Source organism: Trichechus manatus, unplaced genomic scaffold, assembly GCF_000243295.1.
Source record: "Trichechus manatus latirostris isolate Lorelei unplaced genomic scaffold, TriManLat1.0 scaffold00101, whole genome shotgun sequence".
In the NCBI taxonomy this organism is placed as follows: Eukaryota; Metazoa; Chordata; class Mammalia; order Sirenia; family Trichechidae; genus Trichechus; species Trichechus manatus.
This window is the reverse complement of record NW_004444037.1, coordinates 3,792,186-3,812,924: the sequence shown is the minus strand read 5'-3', so window position 1 is coordinate 3,812,924 and position 20,739 is coordinate 3,792,186. Positions and strand designations below refer to the sequence as shown.

At 36.9% G+C, this 20,739-nt stretch overlaps 1 protein-coding gene across 1 annotated transcript in view; it reads left to right on the top strand.

Moving 5' to 3' along the window:
- Positions 1-20,739, top strand: part of CRACD (capping protein inhibiting regulator of actin dynamics) — a 343,775-nt gene that overhangs the window by 173,299 nt on the left and 149,737 nt on the right. The window contains exon 5 of the mRNA XM_023737386.1: positions 13,052-13,135. Within this exon, the coding sequence (XP_023593154.1) occupies positions 13,052-13,135 (84 nt within the window). The remainder of the gene's footprint in view (positions 1-13,051; positions 13,136-20,739) is intronic.

Sequence of the window (20,739 nt, the reverse complement as noted above, 5' to 3'; positions counted from 1 at the left end):
GTACAGGATCAGTGAAAAAGAGGAAGACCTTTAACGAGATGGATTGACACAGTGGCTGCAACAGTGGGCTCAAGCATAACAATTGTGAGCATGGCTCAGGACTGAGCAGTGTTTCCTTCTATAATACATAGCACCTAACAACAACACAAGGGATTAGGAAAAAGATCAAGGAACACTCAGACAAAATCATGGAAAACACAGACAAAACGAACAAAAACATAGCCCAAATCAAGGAAAACACAGACAAAGCAATAGAAGAATTCAGGAAAATAATATGAGAACAAAATGTCAAAATAAATGAATAGAAATCATACAGAAACAACAATTAGAAATCCAAAAGATAAACAATAAAATTTCAGAAATGGACAACGCAATAAAAGGTTTTAGGAGTAAATTTGAAACAATGGAAGACAGAACCGGTGAAATTGAGGACAAATCCATGGATGTCACTTTGTGTCAAGAAAAATCAGAGAAAAGAATGAAGAAAACCTAAGAACTATGTGAGATACAATCAAGAGCAAAAATTGGCACATGATCAGAGTTCCTGGATAGGGGGAGAAAATGAAAAGTGAAGAAAGGATCATAGAGGATTTACTGACAGAAAACTTCCCTGGTATCATAAAAAATGAAAAGCTGACCATCCAAGAAGCTCAACAAACCCCATGTAGGATAGACCTCAAAAGCAAGCCACCAAGACATATCATAATGACACTCACCAAAAGTAAAGACAAAGAAAGAATCCAGAGAGCTGCTTGAGAAAAATGAAGTCACATTACAAAGGGGAGACAATAAGACTAAACTCTGACTACTCGGCAGAAACCATGCAGGCAAGAAGGCAATGGGATGATATATATAAAACTTTGAGAGGAAAAATTGCCAATCAAGAATAATATATTCTGCAAAACTATCTCTCAAATATGATGGTGAAATTAGGACATTTCCAGATAAACAGAAATTAAGGGAATTTTTAAAAACCAAACCAAACTTAAAAGAAATATTAAAGGGAGTCCTTTAGTTAGAGAACCAACAACATCAGACAACAACCTGAACCTAGGACACAGGTCAGTATCAGCCAAATACTGACCTAGGTAATGAACTCTCTAGGATAAAACAAAAGTAAAAGTTTCAAAACAGGGAACTAGAGATGTCAATCTGTAAGTGATGACAATGTCAGAACAATAAAAGAGGGAATACATGGTGTAGGTATAGAATTTTCAAATGGAGAAGTCGAGATGACGTCAAGTAATAAAAGACTGGTTCAAACTTCGGAAGAGAAGAGTAAATTTCAAGGTAACCAAAAAGAAAGTTAAGAACCTACTCATCAAAATAAAGAGGAAAAACATAAAGTCTCAGTAAACACAAAATCTACAATAATGAAAGTAATGAAAAGAAATTTCACAAACAAATGAACTCAGCTCAGGAGAGTAAGAGGAACAAAGAAAACGTCAACACCACAAAGAAAAAAAGCACTACAAAATGACAGCAATAAACTCACACCTATCGATAATCACACTGAATGTAAATGGCTTAAGTGCACCCGTAAAGAAACAGAGTGACAGAATTGATTAAAAAAAAAAAAGAAAATGACCCATCAATATGCTATCTACAGGAGGCATACCTTAGACACAAAAACATAAATATATTAAAAATCAAGGGATGGAAAAAATATATCAAGCAAACAGCAAGCAAAAAGAGCAGGAGTGACAATACTAATTTCAGATAAAATAGACCTTAAGGCAAAATCCATCCTAAAAGACAAAGAAGAATATTATATAATGATTAAAAGGACAATCCACCATGATAGCATAACCATAATAAATATCTATGCACCCAATGACAGGGCTCAAAAATACATAAACTCTAAGAGCAATGAAAAGAAAAATAGTTCCACAGTAATAGTATGAGACTTCAACACCAACTCTTGGTAAAGGACAGAACATCTACAAAGAAAGTCAACAAAGATACAGAAGATCTAAAGGCCACAATCAACCATCTTGACCTCATAGACATATATAGAACACTTTACCCAACAGCAGCAAAGTATACATTCTTTTCCAACACACGTGGAACGTTCTCCAGAATAGACCACATCTTAGGCCACAAAGCCACCCTCAACAAAATCCAAAACATCGAAATAATACAAAGCATTTTCTCTGATCACAACTCCATAAAAGTAGAAATTAATAACAGGAAGAACAAGGAAAAAAAATCAAATACATGGAAATTGAGTAACACTTTGCTTAAAAACCACTGGGTAATAGAAGAAATCCAAGATGGGATAAAAAAAAATTCTAGAATCAAATGAGAATGAAAACACATCCAAAACCTATGGGATACAAAGAGTTTTGGTTTATACAAAACCAACAGCTAACAATATCCTCAATGGAGAGAGGCTGAAAACATTCCTACTGAGAATGAGAACAAGACAAGACTTTATCACCACTCCTATTTAACATTGTTCTGGAAGTCCTAGCTAGAGCAATAAGGCAAGGAGAAGAAATAAAGGGCATCATAATTGTTAAGGAAGAAGAAAAACTATCCCTATTCAGGGATGATATGATACTATACATAGAGAACCCTAAAGACTCCACAAGAAAACTCCTGGAACTAATAGAAAGATTCAGCAGAGTAGCAGGATACAAGATTTAAAAAAATAGAAAACCCATTGCCGTCTAGCCAATTCCAACTCATAGCGACCCTATAGGACAGAGTAGAACTGCCCATAGGGTTTCCAGGGAGTGGCTGGTGAATTTGAACTGCCCACCTTTTGGTTAGCCACTGAACTCTTAACCACTGTGCCACCATTAGTTGGATACCTATACACCAATAAACAGAACCGCGAAAGGAAATCAACACCATTTATAATAACCCCTAAAAAAATAAAATAAGAATAAATCTAACCAGGGACATAAAAGACTTATACAAACAAAACTACAAAATACTTCTTCAAGAAACCAAAAGACACCTGCATAAATGGAAAAACATACCTGGCTTGTGGATAGGTAGACTAAACATTGTGAAAATGTCAATTCTACCCAAAGCAGTCTACAATTACAATGCAATCCTGATCCAAATACCAATAGCATTCTTTAACGAGATGAAGAAACTAATTATTAACTTGTTTTGGAAAGGAAAGAGGCCCTGGATAAGTAAGTCATTATTCAAGAAAAAGAACAAAGGAGGAGGCCTCGCACTACCTGACCTCAGAACCCACTATACAGCTACAGTAGTCAAAACAGCCTGGTACTGAGTTAATGGTCTGACAGAGACTGGAGGAACTCTTGAAACTATGGCTCCCTGATGCTCTGTTAACCCAGAACTAAATCTATTCCTGAAGCCCACTCTTCAGACAAAGATTACACAGGACTATAAAACAAAAATAATACTCATGAGGAGTGCACTTCTTAGTTCAGTCAGATACAGGAGACCAAATGGAGGTGTCCTGTCTAGAGGCAGGATGAGAAGGCAAGAAGAGGCAGGAACTGATTGAATATGGATACAGGGAACCCAGGGTGGAAAGGGGGAGTGTGCTGTCACATTGTGGGGATTGCAACTAATGTCACAAAACAATATGTGTATAAATTTTTGAATGAGAAATTAACTTGAGCTGTAAACTTTCCCCTAAAGCACAATTAAAAAAAAAACAAAAAACCCTGTGGAACACAGTTCTACTCTGGCACACATGGGGTTGCTGTGAGTTGGACTCAACAACAACTGGTTTTTGTAGGGTCATGAGAAAAAAAACAACCTGGTACTTGTACAATGACAGACACATTGACCAATGGAACAAAATAGAGAACTCAGATGTAAATCTGTCTACCTACGGCCACCTAATCTTTGACAAAGGCTCAAAGTCCAATAAATGGGGAAAAGACTGTCTTTTTAACAAATGGTGCTGGCAAAACTGGGTATCCATCTGTAAAAAAATGAAACAGGACACATACCTCACACTATAGACAGAAACTAATCAAAATGGATCAAAGACCTAAATATAAAGCCAAAAACTATAAAGAAGAAAAAATAGGGTCAACACTAGAGGCCCTAATATATGGCATAAACAGAATAGAAACCATAGTTAACAATACACAAACACCAGTAGATAAGCTAGATAAATGAGATCTTCTAAAAATTAAACAATTATGCTCATCAAAACACATACTAAAAGAGTAAAAAGAGAACCTACAGACTGGGGGAAAAAATTTGGTTATGATGTATCCAACAAAAGGTCTAATCTCTAAAATCTGTAGGAAAATCCAGCACCTCTACAATAAAAAGACAATAAAGTTAAAAAATGGGCAAAGGAAATGAACAGACCACTTCACCAAAGAAGACATTCAAATGGCCAACAGACACATGAGGAAATGCTCGAGATCACTAGCCATTAGAGAAATACAAATCAAAACTACAAAGAGATACCATCTCACCCTGGTGTTACTGGCACAAATCAAAAAACTCGAAACTAACAAATGTTGGAGAGGTTGTGTGGAGGTTGAAGCTTTTATGCACTGCTGGTGGGAATGCAAAGTGGTACAACCATTTTGGAAAATGATATGACACTTCCTTTGAAAGGTAGACATAGAAGTACCATATGATCCAGCAAGCCCACTCCTAGGAATATATCCTAGAGAAATAAGAGCCATCACACGAATAGACATATGCACACCCATATTCATTGCAGCATTATTCACAATAGCAAAAAGATGGAAACAACCTAAGTGTCCATCAACAGGTAAATGGATAAACAAACTATGGTACATACACAAAATGGAATACTACCCAACAATAAAGAACGATGATGAATCTCAAAACATTTCACAACATGGTTGAATCTGGAGGGCATTATGCTGAGTGAAATAAGTCAGTCACAAAAGGACAAATACTGTATGAGACCACTATTATAAAAACACATGAAAATGTTTCCACACAGAAAAAAACCATCTTTGATGGTTACGAAGGAGGGGAGGGGTGGGGAGGGAAAAACACTAACTAGGTAGTAGGTAAGTGATAACTTTAGTGAAGGGTAAGACAGTACACAATACTGGGCAAGTCAGCACAACTTGACCAGGGCAAAGTCCTAGAAACTTAACAGACACATCCAAACACCCTGAGGGCCCAAGCTACTGGGCTGAGGGCTGGGGACCATGGTCTCAGGGGACATCTAGCTCAATTTGCATAACATAGTCTAATAAAGAAAGTGTTCTACACCTGACTGTGGTGAGTGGCGTCTGGAGTGTTAAAAATCTGGAAGCAGCCATCTAAGATACATCTACTTATCCCATCTCCGCTGGAGGAGAGGAGAATGAGGAAGACCAAAGACACATGGGAAGGATTAGTCCAAAGGGTGAATAGCCCACAGCTACCACAACCTCCACCAGCCTGAGCCCAGAACAACTAGATGGTGCTCGGTTACCACCACTGACTGCTCCTGCAGGGATCACAATAGAGGGTCCCAGACAGAGCAGGAAAAAAATGTAGAAGAAAGTTCAAATTCACACAAACACACAAAGAGACCAGACTTGCTGGTCTGACAGAGACTGGAGAAACCCTGACAGTGACTGGGTTCCCCTGGACACCGTTTTAACTCAGTACTAGAGTCACTCCTGAGGTTCACCCTTCAGCCAAAGATTAGACAGGTCTATAGGGCCAACAGTAACACACATGAGGATGTGCTCTGTCATTCAATCATGTATACGGCACTAATGGGCACACCAGCCCAGAAGCAAAAATGAGAAGGCAGGGAGGGACAGGAAAACTAGACAAATGGAAACAAGGAACCTGGGGTGGGGAAGGGGAGAGTGTTGACACATCGTGGGGTTGGCAACCAATGTCACAAAACAATTTGTGTATTAATGGTTTAATAAGAAACTAATCTCTGTAAACTGTAACCTAAAGCACAATTAAAAAAAAAAAATGAAAGAAAGGGATGAGATCAGAAGAAGAAGTGGACAATTGGCAAGAAGAAATGAAAGAGAATAGAGAGAGCTTAGAAATTTGAGGACTGGTAGTACTGGAAATCTGACTCTTTCTAGACCTCAAACACAGATGTAAAATTAAAAAAAAAAAAATTTTTTTTTGAAGCATTAAGCAAAATGTCCAGAAAGATTTCTCAACTGAGTAAAGTGTCTCAAGGCAAAGATTAAAATAAAATAAAATGTCAGGTAGCACAGTGGTTAAGAGCTTAGCTGCTAACCAAAAGGTCGGCAGTCTGAATCCACCCTCTGCTCCTTGGACCCCCTATGAGGCAGTTCTACTCTGTCCTGTAGGGTTGCTATGAGTTGGAATTGACTGGATGGCAATGGATTTTTTGTTTGTTTTGTTTTGTTTTTTAATTTTTACCTTTTTTATCTTTTTGAATCTTCCTTTTTTATTGAAATAAATATAATTTTTATTTTCTCTTTAAATTGGCTCAAGTGGAGCCAAGACTTTACTTCCATGATTCTTTCACCATTGCAACAAACATGCTGAACGCCTCCCACGTAAAAGGCACTGTTGGGGAGTCTAGGCTTACAGAAAACAAACAGTAAGATCATTTCTGCTTCTAAGGAAACTAAAATTGACAACAAACGGGAAGCTAAAGTCAGCACGGAAATGTTCCTCTTCTACTGTTTACTATTAAGATAAAGTCTTTTGGTTACATCCATGCACACAGAATTGAAATTGAACAGTTTTGAAATAGATGACTCTACTTCTGAAATGAAGTTCAGAGGTCCATGAGACAGTGAGAAAGGCCTATACTGACAACTGGAAGATTTACCAGGAAGAGGAAAAAGCATATTTAGTCTAAATTTTACTGGACACATATTTGAAGAAGCCTCAGAAAGTCTGTCCCATGCATAAAAATACCCCAAAAGAGCATTTAAGACAGAACTTAATTTTTACATTAAGTATTCCATTTTTAATACTAATATTTTAAAAGCATATATCTATGTATCAGTTTATTTTTATTGTGATCATTGCTTAATGTTTTTGTGGGACTTAAAGTCTTTCTAAAACTGGGACTCCAGTTTGTAGCTCTTATTATCGCACAGGTAAGGATATGGCTTACAAAGGCTTGACTTGCTTTCTCCATCTAGTAACACATCAGTTCTTGATTTGGGTAGTGCCTGCAGTAGATGAGGTTGCTCACCGTGATGCTACTACTTGAGAATGTCCTGCCTTTCTTCTCACTCCATCTCTTCCTGTTAATATCCTCCACCACCACCACCAGTTGCTGCCGAGTCGATTCTAACTCGTGACGACCGTATGTGTGTCAGAGTAGAGCTGTGCTCCGTAGGATTTTCAGTGGCTGATTTTTCGGAATTAGATCACCAGGACTTTTTTCTGAAGCAACTCTGGGTAGACTCGAATCTCCAACCTTCCAGTTAGCAGCCGAGTGTGTTAATAGTTTGCACCACCAAAGGACTCCATCAGTATCCTAGCTGTACTTAAACACCAAATTCAAATGCCAGCTCTTCCACAATTCATTTCTTGACACACACACACACCCTGAAAGTGATTCTTTTTATTCCTCCAAATTCCCACATCCATCTCTCTCACTCATACACATACAAAGAACTTAACATTTTCTTCCTGGTTTATAATTTTTGCTAAATGTGTCATATCCCCTACTACTAAACGATATTCTCCTTGAAGTCAAGGATATTTTCCTTTATGTCTTTATACCTCTCCTCCTCCCTCATTCCCAAACCTATGTTAAGCCATAATGGTCACTGAATTATTATTCAGTGGATGGAATTTCAATCTAGATAAATGAATCCAAGAATGTCTACATCTCTTCCAAATGCCATCGACGATAGCATAAATCCTTAAGCCAGTGTTTCCCGAAGTAGATTCCATGGAACAATACTTCTGAGGAGTATTAAAACGTTTTCCTTAATAAAATGTCTATGGTTAAGTGCCTTTGGGAAATACTGGTTTAAGCAAGGTTAAACTGGATTCTTTCTTGTGGGACTTCTCTAATTGTGGGCATTGTGAACGAGATACAGTTAAGGTTTTCCAGACTTATTTGACCACAGAAACCATAATAATTTTTCTAGTAACATGTATTTGTTTCTTATTGCTGCTAAAATAAATTACCACAAACTTTATAGTGGCATAAAAATCACAAGTTTATTCTCTTACAGTTATGAAAGTCAGAAAAGTCTAAGGTGGGTTGGCAGGGCTGCATTCCTTCTGGAGGCTCTTGGGGAGAATTTATTTCCTTGCCTTTTCCTGCTTATAGAGACCACCTGTATTCCTTGTCTTGTGGCCCCTTTCTCCATCTTCAAAGCCAGCAGTGTAGCATCTTCAAATCTCTATCTTACTTCTGCTTCTGTTGTTACACCACCTTCTTTGACTCTGACCCTTTTGCTGCCGTCTTATGAGAATCCTTGTGATTACATTGGACCTGCCCAGATAGTCCAGGATAATCTTCCCATCTCACTTAACCACATCTGTAAAATTCTTTTTGCCATGTAAAGTAACATATTCACAGATACCGGGGATTAGGACATGGATATGTTTGGGGGAGCATTATTCTACCTACCTGATCACTGGGGGACATGGCTAGCTGTCTTAGGCTGGGTTCTCTAGAGGAGCAAAACCCGTGAAGCGTCTATGTACATATATAGAGAGAGATTTATTTCAAGGGAATGGCTCATGCAGTTGTGGAGGTAGGTCAGGTGTCAAGACTGGAGACTTCTCCTGACTCACGTGGTCACAGGGGCTGATGAACCCCAAATCGGCAGGTCAGACAGCTGGCTGCTTGCTCACGTCCCAAGAAGCAGAGGTCAGAGGATGATGAGTCAGATGCAGGATCAAGAGAGAGTGAGCTTTGCCAGAACATCCATATATATAGGATGCAGGCCACACCCCCAAGGAAACTCCATTTTCAACTGATTGGCTGGTCACATCAGATCATAATATGGAGTATGATTACATGATATCTGCCAAACCACTGAGAAACATGGCCTAGCCAAGTTGACACATAACATTAACCATCACACCAGCACATCACAGTGTCCACCACAACCACTACTTATAACATTATTTCTTAAGGAAAATTAATTCTGAGTTGTGGAACAACAACAACAACAAAAACCCTAACATTTGTGGTCTATAATCCATGAATACACCATTAACTCTTTTTAAAGTAACCTTTGTGTAGTAACCTCAGTAGTTATAACAATAAAGACCTTCTTGCACATGAATTTACTTATGCTTTCTTCTCTTGTTTTACAATTCAGCAGACAAACTGTGTGATGGAACTGTCCTATAGTAATTTTTTTCTGTCCAAGTTTTCAAGACTTTTAAAACTGTATAAATGTGAACCTACTGTACATTGAAAGAAGAACAAAACTCATCATTTTATAATGAATTTAGTCTTTGTTCAGGGAGGTATATTGTGCTAGGTGTCTTATGTTTAACCACGCTATGCCCACTGCCCTGTAGACTTCACCAGCATCTATCAAATACTGTCATTACTAATTAGGGCATGATGCAAATGTTCAAACAGAAACCCAGTATATGGGAGATTAGTAATGTTGTTAAGACTTGTGGAAAGAGGTCATCTATAAGGAAAAGTAGAGAAATGAAATGAGAGATGAAAAGAAAGCAGACTAAGGGATAGAGAAACTCTTTAAAGCATAATACTATTTATCCGGGGGAAATGTTTTCCAAAGGCTTTGGGAAAATAAAGGAGCCTTGGTGGCACAGTGGTTGAGAACTATGGCTGCTATCCAAAAAGGTTGTCAGTTCTAATCTACCAGCCGCTGCTTGGAAATCCTATGGGGCAGTTCTACTCTGTCCTATAGGATCACTATGAGTCGGAATCGACTCGAAAGCGATGGGTTTGGTTTGGTTTTTTTGGAAGAAAATAAAAACATAAACATTGTCTTCTGCAGAGGAAACCAGGTAACCAAAGGAAGATTTTCAATTTCAAACAATTAGAATGAGAAGATTTTTCTCCTGATCTTAAAATAATGATCTTTTTCTTGTAAAATACAGACATGGAGGATCTTTGAAATTGCATATATAAGATTTATGATATCAAACATTGAAGGGGAGTGACTTAAGATTAATTAATTAATTAATTAATTAATTACCCCGCCCCAACAACACTATGACCCTAGACTGTGATTTCCTCCAGAACAGGGACAGTGTCTGATTAATCTTTGAGTCCCCAGCCCTAGCATATAGCTTGACATATTGCCATAATGTTTGTTGAACATCAAGTAAAATGATTGCAGAATTAGTCCCTTCCAGCATATCGCAGCAGTGATTCATTTGGAAAAGACTGTTCATAAGAAACTGATGAGAGAAGGGGTGTATGAGAAAAGAAAAACAAAATATTACATAGACTGTTGAGATTTTCAAAGGATATGTCTAGAGATATTCTTTATTCTCAAATTATTCATTTCACTGCAGCATATAATTTTCCTCATAAAACATATGCATTATGAGTAAAGAACAATAATGTGTTGAGATTTAGGTTATGAGAATCATTCTTCAACAAAATTGCAATTGCTACTTGTTGCATGCTCACTACTGTGTGTATAATATTGGGGAGTCATTTGCAAATAATCACACTGGCAAATACCAAATCAAAGAATGCCTATAGGCAACAGTGTCTTATTTAGAAGATCAGGAAGAAAAATTTCTATTTTTTGTATTCCAGTACTGGAGCATTCTCTGTCCTGGCTCTTTGAAATTGTAAACCTGTTGAGTATGGACTATGACTTATGCTTCTTTTTCTAGTGCCCTTTGCCTTGTTCAATATTTTATGCTAATGAGCACTCAGTAAGTAGTTGATGACTTGGATTAAATGGAAAATTATACCCATATAAGCACTTAGAAGATAGTGTAGGTAGGAAGGCATAAAATGATTAGAAATGCATTGTTCTACACAGTAAACTATATTGATATATTTTTTTGTAACTTTTCACTAACATTCCATGATTAGAAGGGTAAATTGGGAAAAACAAAGTCACAGGCAGTACTTTGCAGTATACACTGGCAATCCGTTCTACAAAGGAATGCATGTAACTGATTTAAGGACAATTCAGCAGAGGACATTTTTATGTCAGGCCCAGCAAATTACATTCACAAGCAATATTATAATGGTGGCAGCAAAGACAGTATTACTGAAGCTTCAAAATATCCAATTCTTCAGTGATGATGGGATTTAAGGTTAGCAAGTACAGAATAATTAAGCTAAAGAAGCAGCTAAAAATACACAAAAGCAATCAAACTTGAATAAGGAGCCATTAAAATTGTAGGTTATGTTTCAGAGGTAAGCAAAATGAAAAGTGAAACCATGAGAAATGATTCTTTGAAAGTGGATAGATCTCTCCCAGTAGTTTGAACCTCTTGGATAAATCTGGCCAAGTCCCAGTAGAGAGATGGCAATTGTTATTGCAATAAATTCAATAATATTAAGAAAATGATGGAAATATTAAATGTAGGGCTTTTTAAAGGAAAAAATTTGTTGTTATAATGTTGATAAAAGGAATAAGAAAAAATTCAGTTTTATGTTTTCTACTTGGAATTTTTTTGGGTGGTGTGAATTCTTTAAAGAATAAGACCTTGGAAAGAAGCAAGAAGTGAAAAAGATGTTTTGAGTTTTAAGGAAATATTTGACGCTGTGATGGATGAGTAGAGAGGGCATGTAACTTCTTTAATACAACTACTATTCCAGAGTATGGGCGTTTCAATGGATAGAAGGGAGGGCAGTCAAAACTTGGTTATAAATATGTAGAAAAAGATGCAGAAATGCTTCATGGCAAAATGTTGTAAGAAAAAACTGATAAAAGCTATACAAATTCCAAAGATTAAGAATTTATGAAAATGCAGAGAAAGTAATGCTTCAAAAATGTGGTTGGTGCTAGAAAAACTATCAGAAAGGTAAAAGTATATGACATCGTGGTATTATGACACTTTAGGTGATCATGCATACTAATTAATAAGATGGTGCCAAAGTAGGCATAAGCTAGAAAAGCACATGAAATTTAATTTTCCTAAAGAAACACAACTTAAAATGGAAATATATTTTAACTGGCAATGCAAGAGAACAAAAACTGGCCTTATATAAATATTTGCCTTTGATTGTCAATCTAGGATTTTTTTTTCTAATAAATAATCTTTATGAGAATGAAGAAGATACAGTGGTATTCAGTGGTAGAATTCTTACCTTCCATGTGGGAGACCCAGGTTTGATTCCCAGCCAATGCACCTGAAGCACAGTGACTACCCTCTGTCAGTGGAGGCTTTCATGAACAGGTTTTAGCAGAGCTTCCAGACTAAGACAGACTAGGGAGAAGGACCTGGCAATCAGTCAGTGAAAACTTAATGGATCCCAGTGGTCCAGTCTCATTGGGCATGGGGTAGCCATGAATTGGGGGCCAACTCAATAGCAGGTAACAACCACAAATGAGAATGAATATCTGGGAAGAGTTTCGAGTTACTTGGGAAATAGTGCAGAAACGACAGAAAACATTGCTATCCTGTTTTATAAACTTGTTTTCTTGGCCTAAGAATATTATGAGAAATTATACTGTAATAACAGAATACAAATCTTTGACTTTTCGAGATCATTTTGAAAGTAAATAGATGAAATGTGAAAGGGTTATAAATTTGGCAAGATGTATTTTTATTATGCATAGTTTCTGGGATTATATAGTTTCATTCAGTATAAACATTGATTCTATTAATGCTGGAAAAAGCATCCCTGAGCTAATTCTACCTTTTCCTTTCAGGTATGAGAAATACAGTAAATTTCTCCCTTAGGACAAGGGTCAGCAATTTGATGGCAACTTGAATTCAATGAATGTGCAGTTTTTATAGACTATGAAAAGCAATCATAATTTTGGTGTTTTATTACAGGTATCATTTTGTTTCCTCCACCTTTTCCATTTTATTACATTTTATATGCATCAACATGATGGAAGGTGATGAGCTTTCTTTTGCTGAAGTAGATGATGGGGGACAGAATTGATACCATAAATGTGGAGCACTTTTTTTTCCAATTTCATAAGCTTTGTGCTCATGGATTTGCATGCTGTACTTTTTATTTCAGTAACATTTAACAGAATCATGGCCACGGAGGAAATTAAACTTGCACAGAATGTCCATAATGAGGCTGTGAGTGCTGATGTTTCAGGTATGGTACAAAGTGGCTACTTTGAGTTGCAAATTAAAGAGAAGCCATCTTGTCTTCATTGTTTTAGTGTTCAAAAATATCTGGATTTACCTGTAAATAACGTGTATAATGATCTCAACTATCAGGGGACAGCGAAACACTGAGATATAAGCAAATCAAACTTCAGGGCTGCTGAAATAAATGCCATTCATTCTCTGTATTTAAGCTCTTGGGGGAGCTTCTTAGAGCTCTCACTCGACACCTAGTGATTCTCTCTTTACATACGATGCTATCATGTTTGATACCTTGATTATCACAAGCACAAGAAGAAATAAATTAGAATCAGACACACTAACTTAATAAGAAGTGACCATTGGAAACCTGGAAAAAGGAGGCAGAAAACTTACTTTAAAATAGGCACGCAAATGTTTTAAGGGCTATTCAGAAGGACAGACCATCCTGTATACTTCACTTTCTCCTGAGGACATCATTCTGTTGCATCTCGATGTGATAATAATGACTCTGAGTCATCAAGAACAGCTTACTTTCTATTCAATGTACAATCTATTCTAATAACATTTCCACTTAATGCTTTAGTTTTTAAAAAATTTTATACTTAATTGAGATAACATTAGGTTAACCTCATCCCTCAATAATACCATATAAATCAGAATTATCATAATATATTATATTGAATGAGCCCTAAAATACATCTATTTCTATTACTAGTGATCAGAACATTTTTATTTCAGGTTTTTTTTTTTCCCCAAAAAATCCTTCCAGTGAGTTATAGGGAAAGTAGCAATGATGGAATTTATCCCACCATTCTTGGCAGAGGTAAAAAGGATATGTATGTATTTTATAGTTCATTCTTGTTGGTTAATTTCCTGAGTGTTTATTTGGTTTGGTTTGATTTCATTTTATCCAGAGCAGAGTTTCTCTCCCTTGAAAAAAAAAGTAGACCCCCTGGATGCCCGTCTAACTCAGAATTGAATTCACTCCTGAAGTTCACCTTTCAGCCAAAGATTAGGCAGGGCTATAAAAGGAACAATAACACACATGAGGAATGTGCTTCTTAGTTCCATCAAGTATGCAAGATCAAATGGGCAACACCTGCCCAAAAACAAAGACCAGAAGGCAAGAAGGGAAGGAAAACTGGGCAAATGGAATCAGGAAATCCGGGGTGGAAAGGGAAAGGGGGAAGAGTGCTGACACAGTTGCAAACAATGCCACAAAACAATCTGGGTATAAGTTTTTGAATGAGAAACCAATTTGCTCTGTAAACTTTCACCTAAAACACACACACAAAAAAAGTAGACTTGAAAATCAGCTTATTTGGATGTTATATACTTTTCTTCCTAGAATAGTAAAAACTATAATTAGGATAAACTAGAGCTATGGAAGATATTCTGCATTATGCTAGCACTAAATTCCTGTTCCTCCCTCCCCACCCCCACCTCACCTTCAGACACCTTCCTGCCAATATGTGACTTTACAGTGCGTTTATGAAAGCCTGGCCCTGCTGCAATTTTCTGTGACTCGGACAATGACATTTTAATCACATTCTTAGGGAGGTTACAAAGTCTGTTAGACCTCCTTATTTTCCTTATTATGTAATTGTTTTTTAGAAAATGTATTTTATTTTCCTTGATTAAATGACTCCCTTGACTATGTTATTTCTTACTTTTCCATATTAGAAATCACAAATTTACTTTGCTGTGTCATTTATCTGCACAGTTCTACAGTTATTTGTTGGTATTTGAGCCATAAAGGAGTTGATTTCTCCAGTATCTCTTGTTTAAACCCTAAATAAGCCAGATTTCATTTTCTAGAGGGATTAAAGGGAACACACACACACATTTTATCTGCCATATATTTTAAACTATCATTTCTTTGAGACATCAGAAATGTGTAGCCCACTGACCACGAATCTCAAAAAGAACAGAGGAAAGAGCCCTAGGTCTTTGGTAGAAGTTGACTCTAGCATTTAGTCTGGGAACAAACAGACCTGGAATGATCTCATACCTACTCTTCCACTACACAGCAAGATACTTCCTTGGGTGGAGGTTAAGGGTAGGGTTTAGTATGGAAATAAGAGAAAAAATAGAAGGAAAATGAAAAAGAAAGTACACACTGAACTACTTAGTATTCACAAAGAAGTAAAAGCGTAAGCCTTCAAAAGAAGAGCCCTTATTCTCTATTTGTGAGAGTTTTTCATTACCTACTGAGCTCCAGGCAGTGCTTTATGTTCCTCTAGAAGTATTGTTTTTCTAAGCCATGACCATGTCCTTTTAGTGTCCATGTAACAGAAAAAAGGATATTTGTCCCTTCTTCATTTTGACTTTAAAACAAACAAACAAGAAAAAAAATGCATGCATTTCAAGTTGAAGGGGAAAATCCATGGCATAGAAAAAGATAATATATTTTAAAAAGAGACCGAAGTATTAACCTTAGGGTACTACGTTTTTGGTGATTGGTGATTAAAATCTAGTAAAATCTGGGCAGTTACAGATCTCTTAATGTTCAGTAGCAAGTTGTCTGTGTTTTTCATTCATTGAGTAGATTCCCCTATTTTTTAATCGGCCTTGAGGGTTTTTTTTTTTGTGTGTGTGTGGTTTGGTGGGCTCCATCTTACTTCTTCCAGAACAGATTGGCATTTGGGGAGTTAGGTCAGCCCCCATAGCCTGGCTTTGAGCAGGTAAGACCATTCCTGAAGAGGGTTGCCTCAGTCACAGATAACCCCTCCCAAGTTACACTGCCATGGGAAGATGGTCTGAACAAAGAACCAGTTGAAATGAAATATAGCCTACAACAATATCATCAGAGGTAGCAAACTGAAAGTAGAAGAAATTCTGATATTTGTGGCAGATATTATTTAAAGCAAAGAACCCTGGTGGCGCAGTGGTTAAGTGCTTGGCTGCAAACTGAAAAGTTTGTGGTTCAACCTGTCCAGCAGTTCAACCCACCCAGCAGCTCTGTGGGAGGAAGACCTGGCCATCTGCTGCTGTAAAGATTACAGCCTAGGAAACCCTATGGGGCAGTTCTACTCTGTCACATGGGAACTCTATGAGGAGGAATTGACTCGAGGGCACCTGACAACAACAGTAATTATTTAAAGCAGGCCACTAGCTCTGACTTGCAAATCTTTGGCTATACAGATATTTTTATTTGAATAGTGCCTTTTTAATGCTTTTAGCAGTAAGTTAATTTAGGTAAGAGGAACAGACTTGGCGAGAGAGAAACTGACGTTTCATTATGTCCTTAGTTTCCAGTGTAACAAATGCTAATGTATTTATGCGTCTCTCTCTAAGACCTTCTGAAGTTGTCTTCCGGAAAGTTTTCTCTTCCCTGAACTTCCGAGGACAAATTTCATGTCACTGAAAGTTAATTTAAACTTCTGACTTTTAGGATCCCAAGTTGGGGGTAGTGGCTCTCCACATAGACCAGACTGCTGTAACGCTGAAATATTTTGTGATACTGTTGTTCCCATTCATATTTGGGAATAAAGTGGATCTTATTTTTGTATTTTCTTTCAAAGAGTTGTTGTTGTTAGGTGCTGTTGAGTTGGTTCCAACTCACAGCGACCCCATGCACAACAGAATGAAACGTTGCCTGGTCCTCTGCCATCCTTACAATCTTTACTATGTTTGAGCTCATTGTTGCAGCCACTGTGTCAGTCCATCTCATTGAGGGTCTTCCCCTCGTTGTTGCTGACCCTCTTCTTTACCAAGCATGATGTCCTTCTCCAGGGACTGGTCACTCCTGATAGCATACCCAAAATACGTGAGACAAAGTCTCTCCATCCTTACTTCTAAGGAGCCTTCTGGTTGTACTTCTTTCAAGACATATTTGTTCATTCTTCTGGCAGTCCATGGTATATTCAATATTCTTTGCCAACACCATAATTCAAAGGCATCAATTCTTCTGCGGTCTTCCTTATTCATTTCAGAGAGTAGAAGAAACTTTAAAACGTTCAGAAGTCTACTTTTAGCAAATTCATCATAGGAAGATAGTTTCACTTTTATCTTGATACTTACTCTGGCATCTTTTTTAACATCCTAGATGGAATACTTGTGAATTTTCCCTTCCTTTGAGGCTTAGCATTGAAATAGAAAATTCTAGTAGAATAACCAGCCCCCAGAGAGCTCTCGTCCATGACATTATGCTGGTGATAAATGGAATTAATTTATTTCATTCTTTGTGGCTTTTTAATTAACCTAGAACTTTTTTTTTTATATGAAGTACTTCAACAGGGAGCCGTGGTGGCACAGTGAAATTGTCAGTAATCACCAGCTGGGACCCCAGAAGCCAAGCCAGAATAGAAAGAGAAGGAATGGGTAAAAAAGGAATAGATATCTCTAACGATACTCTCTCTGCCAGTACTAACATTATTAATTCTAATGAGCAAAGTGGGAGCATAGATCATACTACCCAGGGTCTGTAAGTTGCCCTAGGAGAAATTCACTCCAAATTTTTTTAATATGCTGACAGTTGTTTCATGATACTTTAAGAAGTCACTTTCAACTGTATGTTCATCCTATAACATTGCCAACAGCAAGGTGTCAGAAAGAGACCTGTCATGCTATATTTTTTATATGTTCTACTACCTGTGGAATTTTTAAGATAAGAGTTCATGAGAAATTAACAAAGAATGCAGTGTAGTATTTTCACTTTAAATTTTACTTTTTTTGAAATAACAGGTTTATTGAGACATAATTCATATACTATAAAATTCACCTTTTTGAAGTACAATTCAGTGTTTCCAGTATATTCAGAGAGTTGTGCAACCATCACCACTATCTAATTCCAGATTTGAAATTTATTTTTAAAGAATGAAATTAAAATACCCTAATTCAGAGAGTTTAAAGAAAAGGAAAAAAGTACTCATCTCCCAAACTCACCATTCTAACCAAACTCTTGTCATTATTTTTTTTGTGTTTATATTTGATTTTAGTTTTTCTTTTTTCTAACATCCAGATATTTCTACATAGAATAATGAGCGTGTTCTGTGTAATTATTATTTAAATTTCTTATGAGAGTAGATGGCTCTGTCTCTTTAAGGCAGCTCGAAGCGTGACAAGGTGTGCTGTGATTCTGACCGTTGTGTGTACACATGAAATTATTCAAGCGAAGAAAATTTCATGGCTGTGTATGCAGTGGTGTGATGTTTTCCATTAAACCATCTCTCTTTGTATTTGAACTTTCTAGAACACTGTTAAAACTTTGGGCATTTTGGTTATTGGTAGTTGATAAATGTCTCTTATTCCTGCATATGTGAGTGTAAAAACAATAAAAGCTTAATTTAATCAATAAAGCGGGTATGTCCTTAGATAATACTGTCTCCTCAAACTAAGGACAGACTTGGCACTGGACGTTATGAAGGCATGATCTCAACTAGCATCAATATGGGGAATGGAGCAGTATGTGAGAGTGAACCACAAGAAAAGATAGTGAATAAAAAGTGGAGAATGGATATGAACACATTTACAGAGGAAGTCTCTCACATGGCCAAAGAATATATGAAAAGATGCTCAGGGGGATATGAATGAAAGCATTTTTCAGGAATCAGATTAGGAAAAATTAAAAAGAACGATAATGTTAAGTGCAGTAAAAGATATGGAAAAATGTGCAGTCATATACTGTGAGGGGCTAATGTAATATTTATTAAGATGTAAAATTTCTATCCTTTTAATTGAGGAATACCACCTCTAGGAATTTTGAAGAAGAAGTAGCATTATGTATAAAAATACATATACAAGGAAGTTCATTGAAGCCATATTTGTAATAACAAGAAATTGTAAACAACCTATTATCCATCAGTAGGAAAATAGATCATGATGAAGATAACTATTAAAAAGTCATTAAGTTCAGATGTTCATGCTATACTTTTATGTGAAAGTAGAAATATCATAACCCCCCTTTTGTTTAAAAAGTATGTATTTTTAGATAAGTTTGTGTGTAGGAAAACTGGGGTTGGGTATATTCCACTTTTAATTTTATATGATTTTTTTTAACTGATGGAGTTATGAGTAATTTTTACTTTTTTGTTTTGTTTCGTTTTTCTGAGTTTTTCAAAGCCAAAAGTTGAGAAAAATAAGTGACATTTTAAAAGCTTTTAAAGATGAAAGAATTAAATAATGTGAGCTAAGCTGCCAAAGTATTGCCAAGTAGAAATCCAAGAGGAGCCAACTTTAATGAATAAGTAAAAATTATTTCTAGTCAGCATATCAGAAGTTTATATGGAAAAAGATGTTTCTAAAATATATGGAAATAGCTTTTACTCAGGTTATATCTTTTGGACTGATTTTTTCTACATAAAATTTATGTATGGTCATTATAAAACATTTTGAAAATAAAAACAATTGAAGAAGATAATAAAAATTGCCTATAATTCTATCACCCAGAGACAGTCTTAAAACCTCATTTATCTTATCGATTTGAAATTTCAGAAAGATTTTATTTTTACTGTGAAAATATGCTTCAGCCTAATCACTGTCTAAATGCTGAATTGTGGCATACGTACAGTGTTTCCTATAGAAAATTAGTTCTGGTAGTATTGCACAATGTAATAAGAACTAAAAGAGAAGGATAAACGTGCTGATAGTTAAAAAGAGGGAGATAAGGGAGCAAACAACTATGCCAATCAGATCCTAAAATTTCACATTATTAAAAAGGAAATAGAAGTGTCTGTGATCAAACTTGCCAAAAGAGAAATTTCTCTGTTTCTCCTCTCCTGCTGTCTCGTGCTAGTGGTTGGCCAGTGATGGAGAGTCTGGCCAAGAATGAGAAGGACCATCACTGACCACCTGGAGCACTTGTGCTATTTGGTACCTGGAGAGTAATTATTCTCTGGGATGCAAATCCTCCCATATACTTATAATTGTGAGAGGACCAAACTGGATTACATAGTTAAACATGCTAAGCTTCTCAGCCCCGGAGCATGACTGAAGTCTTCCTTTTCATAATGGACCCTGGCTGCTCTACTATTATTAGTCCATGGATTACAGACGGGTCTGGGCAGTGGCTTCTTAAGGCCCCTTCTTTCCTTCATGCCACAGTCCAGAATTGTGTACTGAATCTCTGCTCCCCGAGGTCACAGCATTTGTGTCTAACTCCTCAGAGCTTTACTCTGCCATCCTCACCTTCACTGGCTACATAGTTTTCAAGGCCCAGTGCAAAATGAAAATGCAGAGCCCCTTCAAAATTATTAAGAATTTTAAGACTGTGATGTTGATGTTGTTGTTAGCTGCCATGGAATCGGCCTCCGACTTCCATGGCGACCCCATGCACAATGGGATCAAACCATTGTGATCCGTAAGGTTTCCATTGGGTGATTTTCAGAAGTAGGTAGCCAGGCCTTTCTTCCTAGCCCATCTTAGTCTGGAAGCTCCACTAGAACCTATTCAGCATCATAGCAACATATAAGTCTCCACTGACAGACAGGTGGTGGCTGTGCTTAAAGTGCATTGGCTGAGAATCAAACCTAGATCTCCTGCATGGAAGATGAGGATTTTACCACTGAACGACCATTGCCCCCAAGACTGTGATAGCAGAGCATTAAACTAAGTGTGGGCCCTTTGGGACTGCACAGGTTGCATGCCTGTGAAGCTAACCCTGATTGCTCA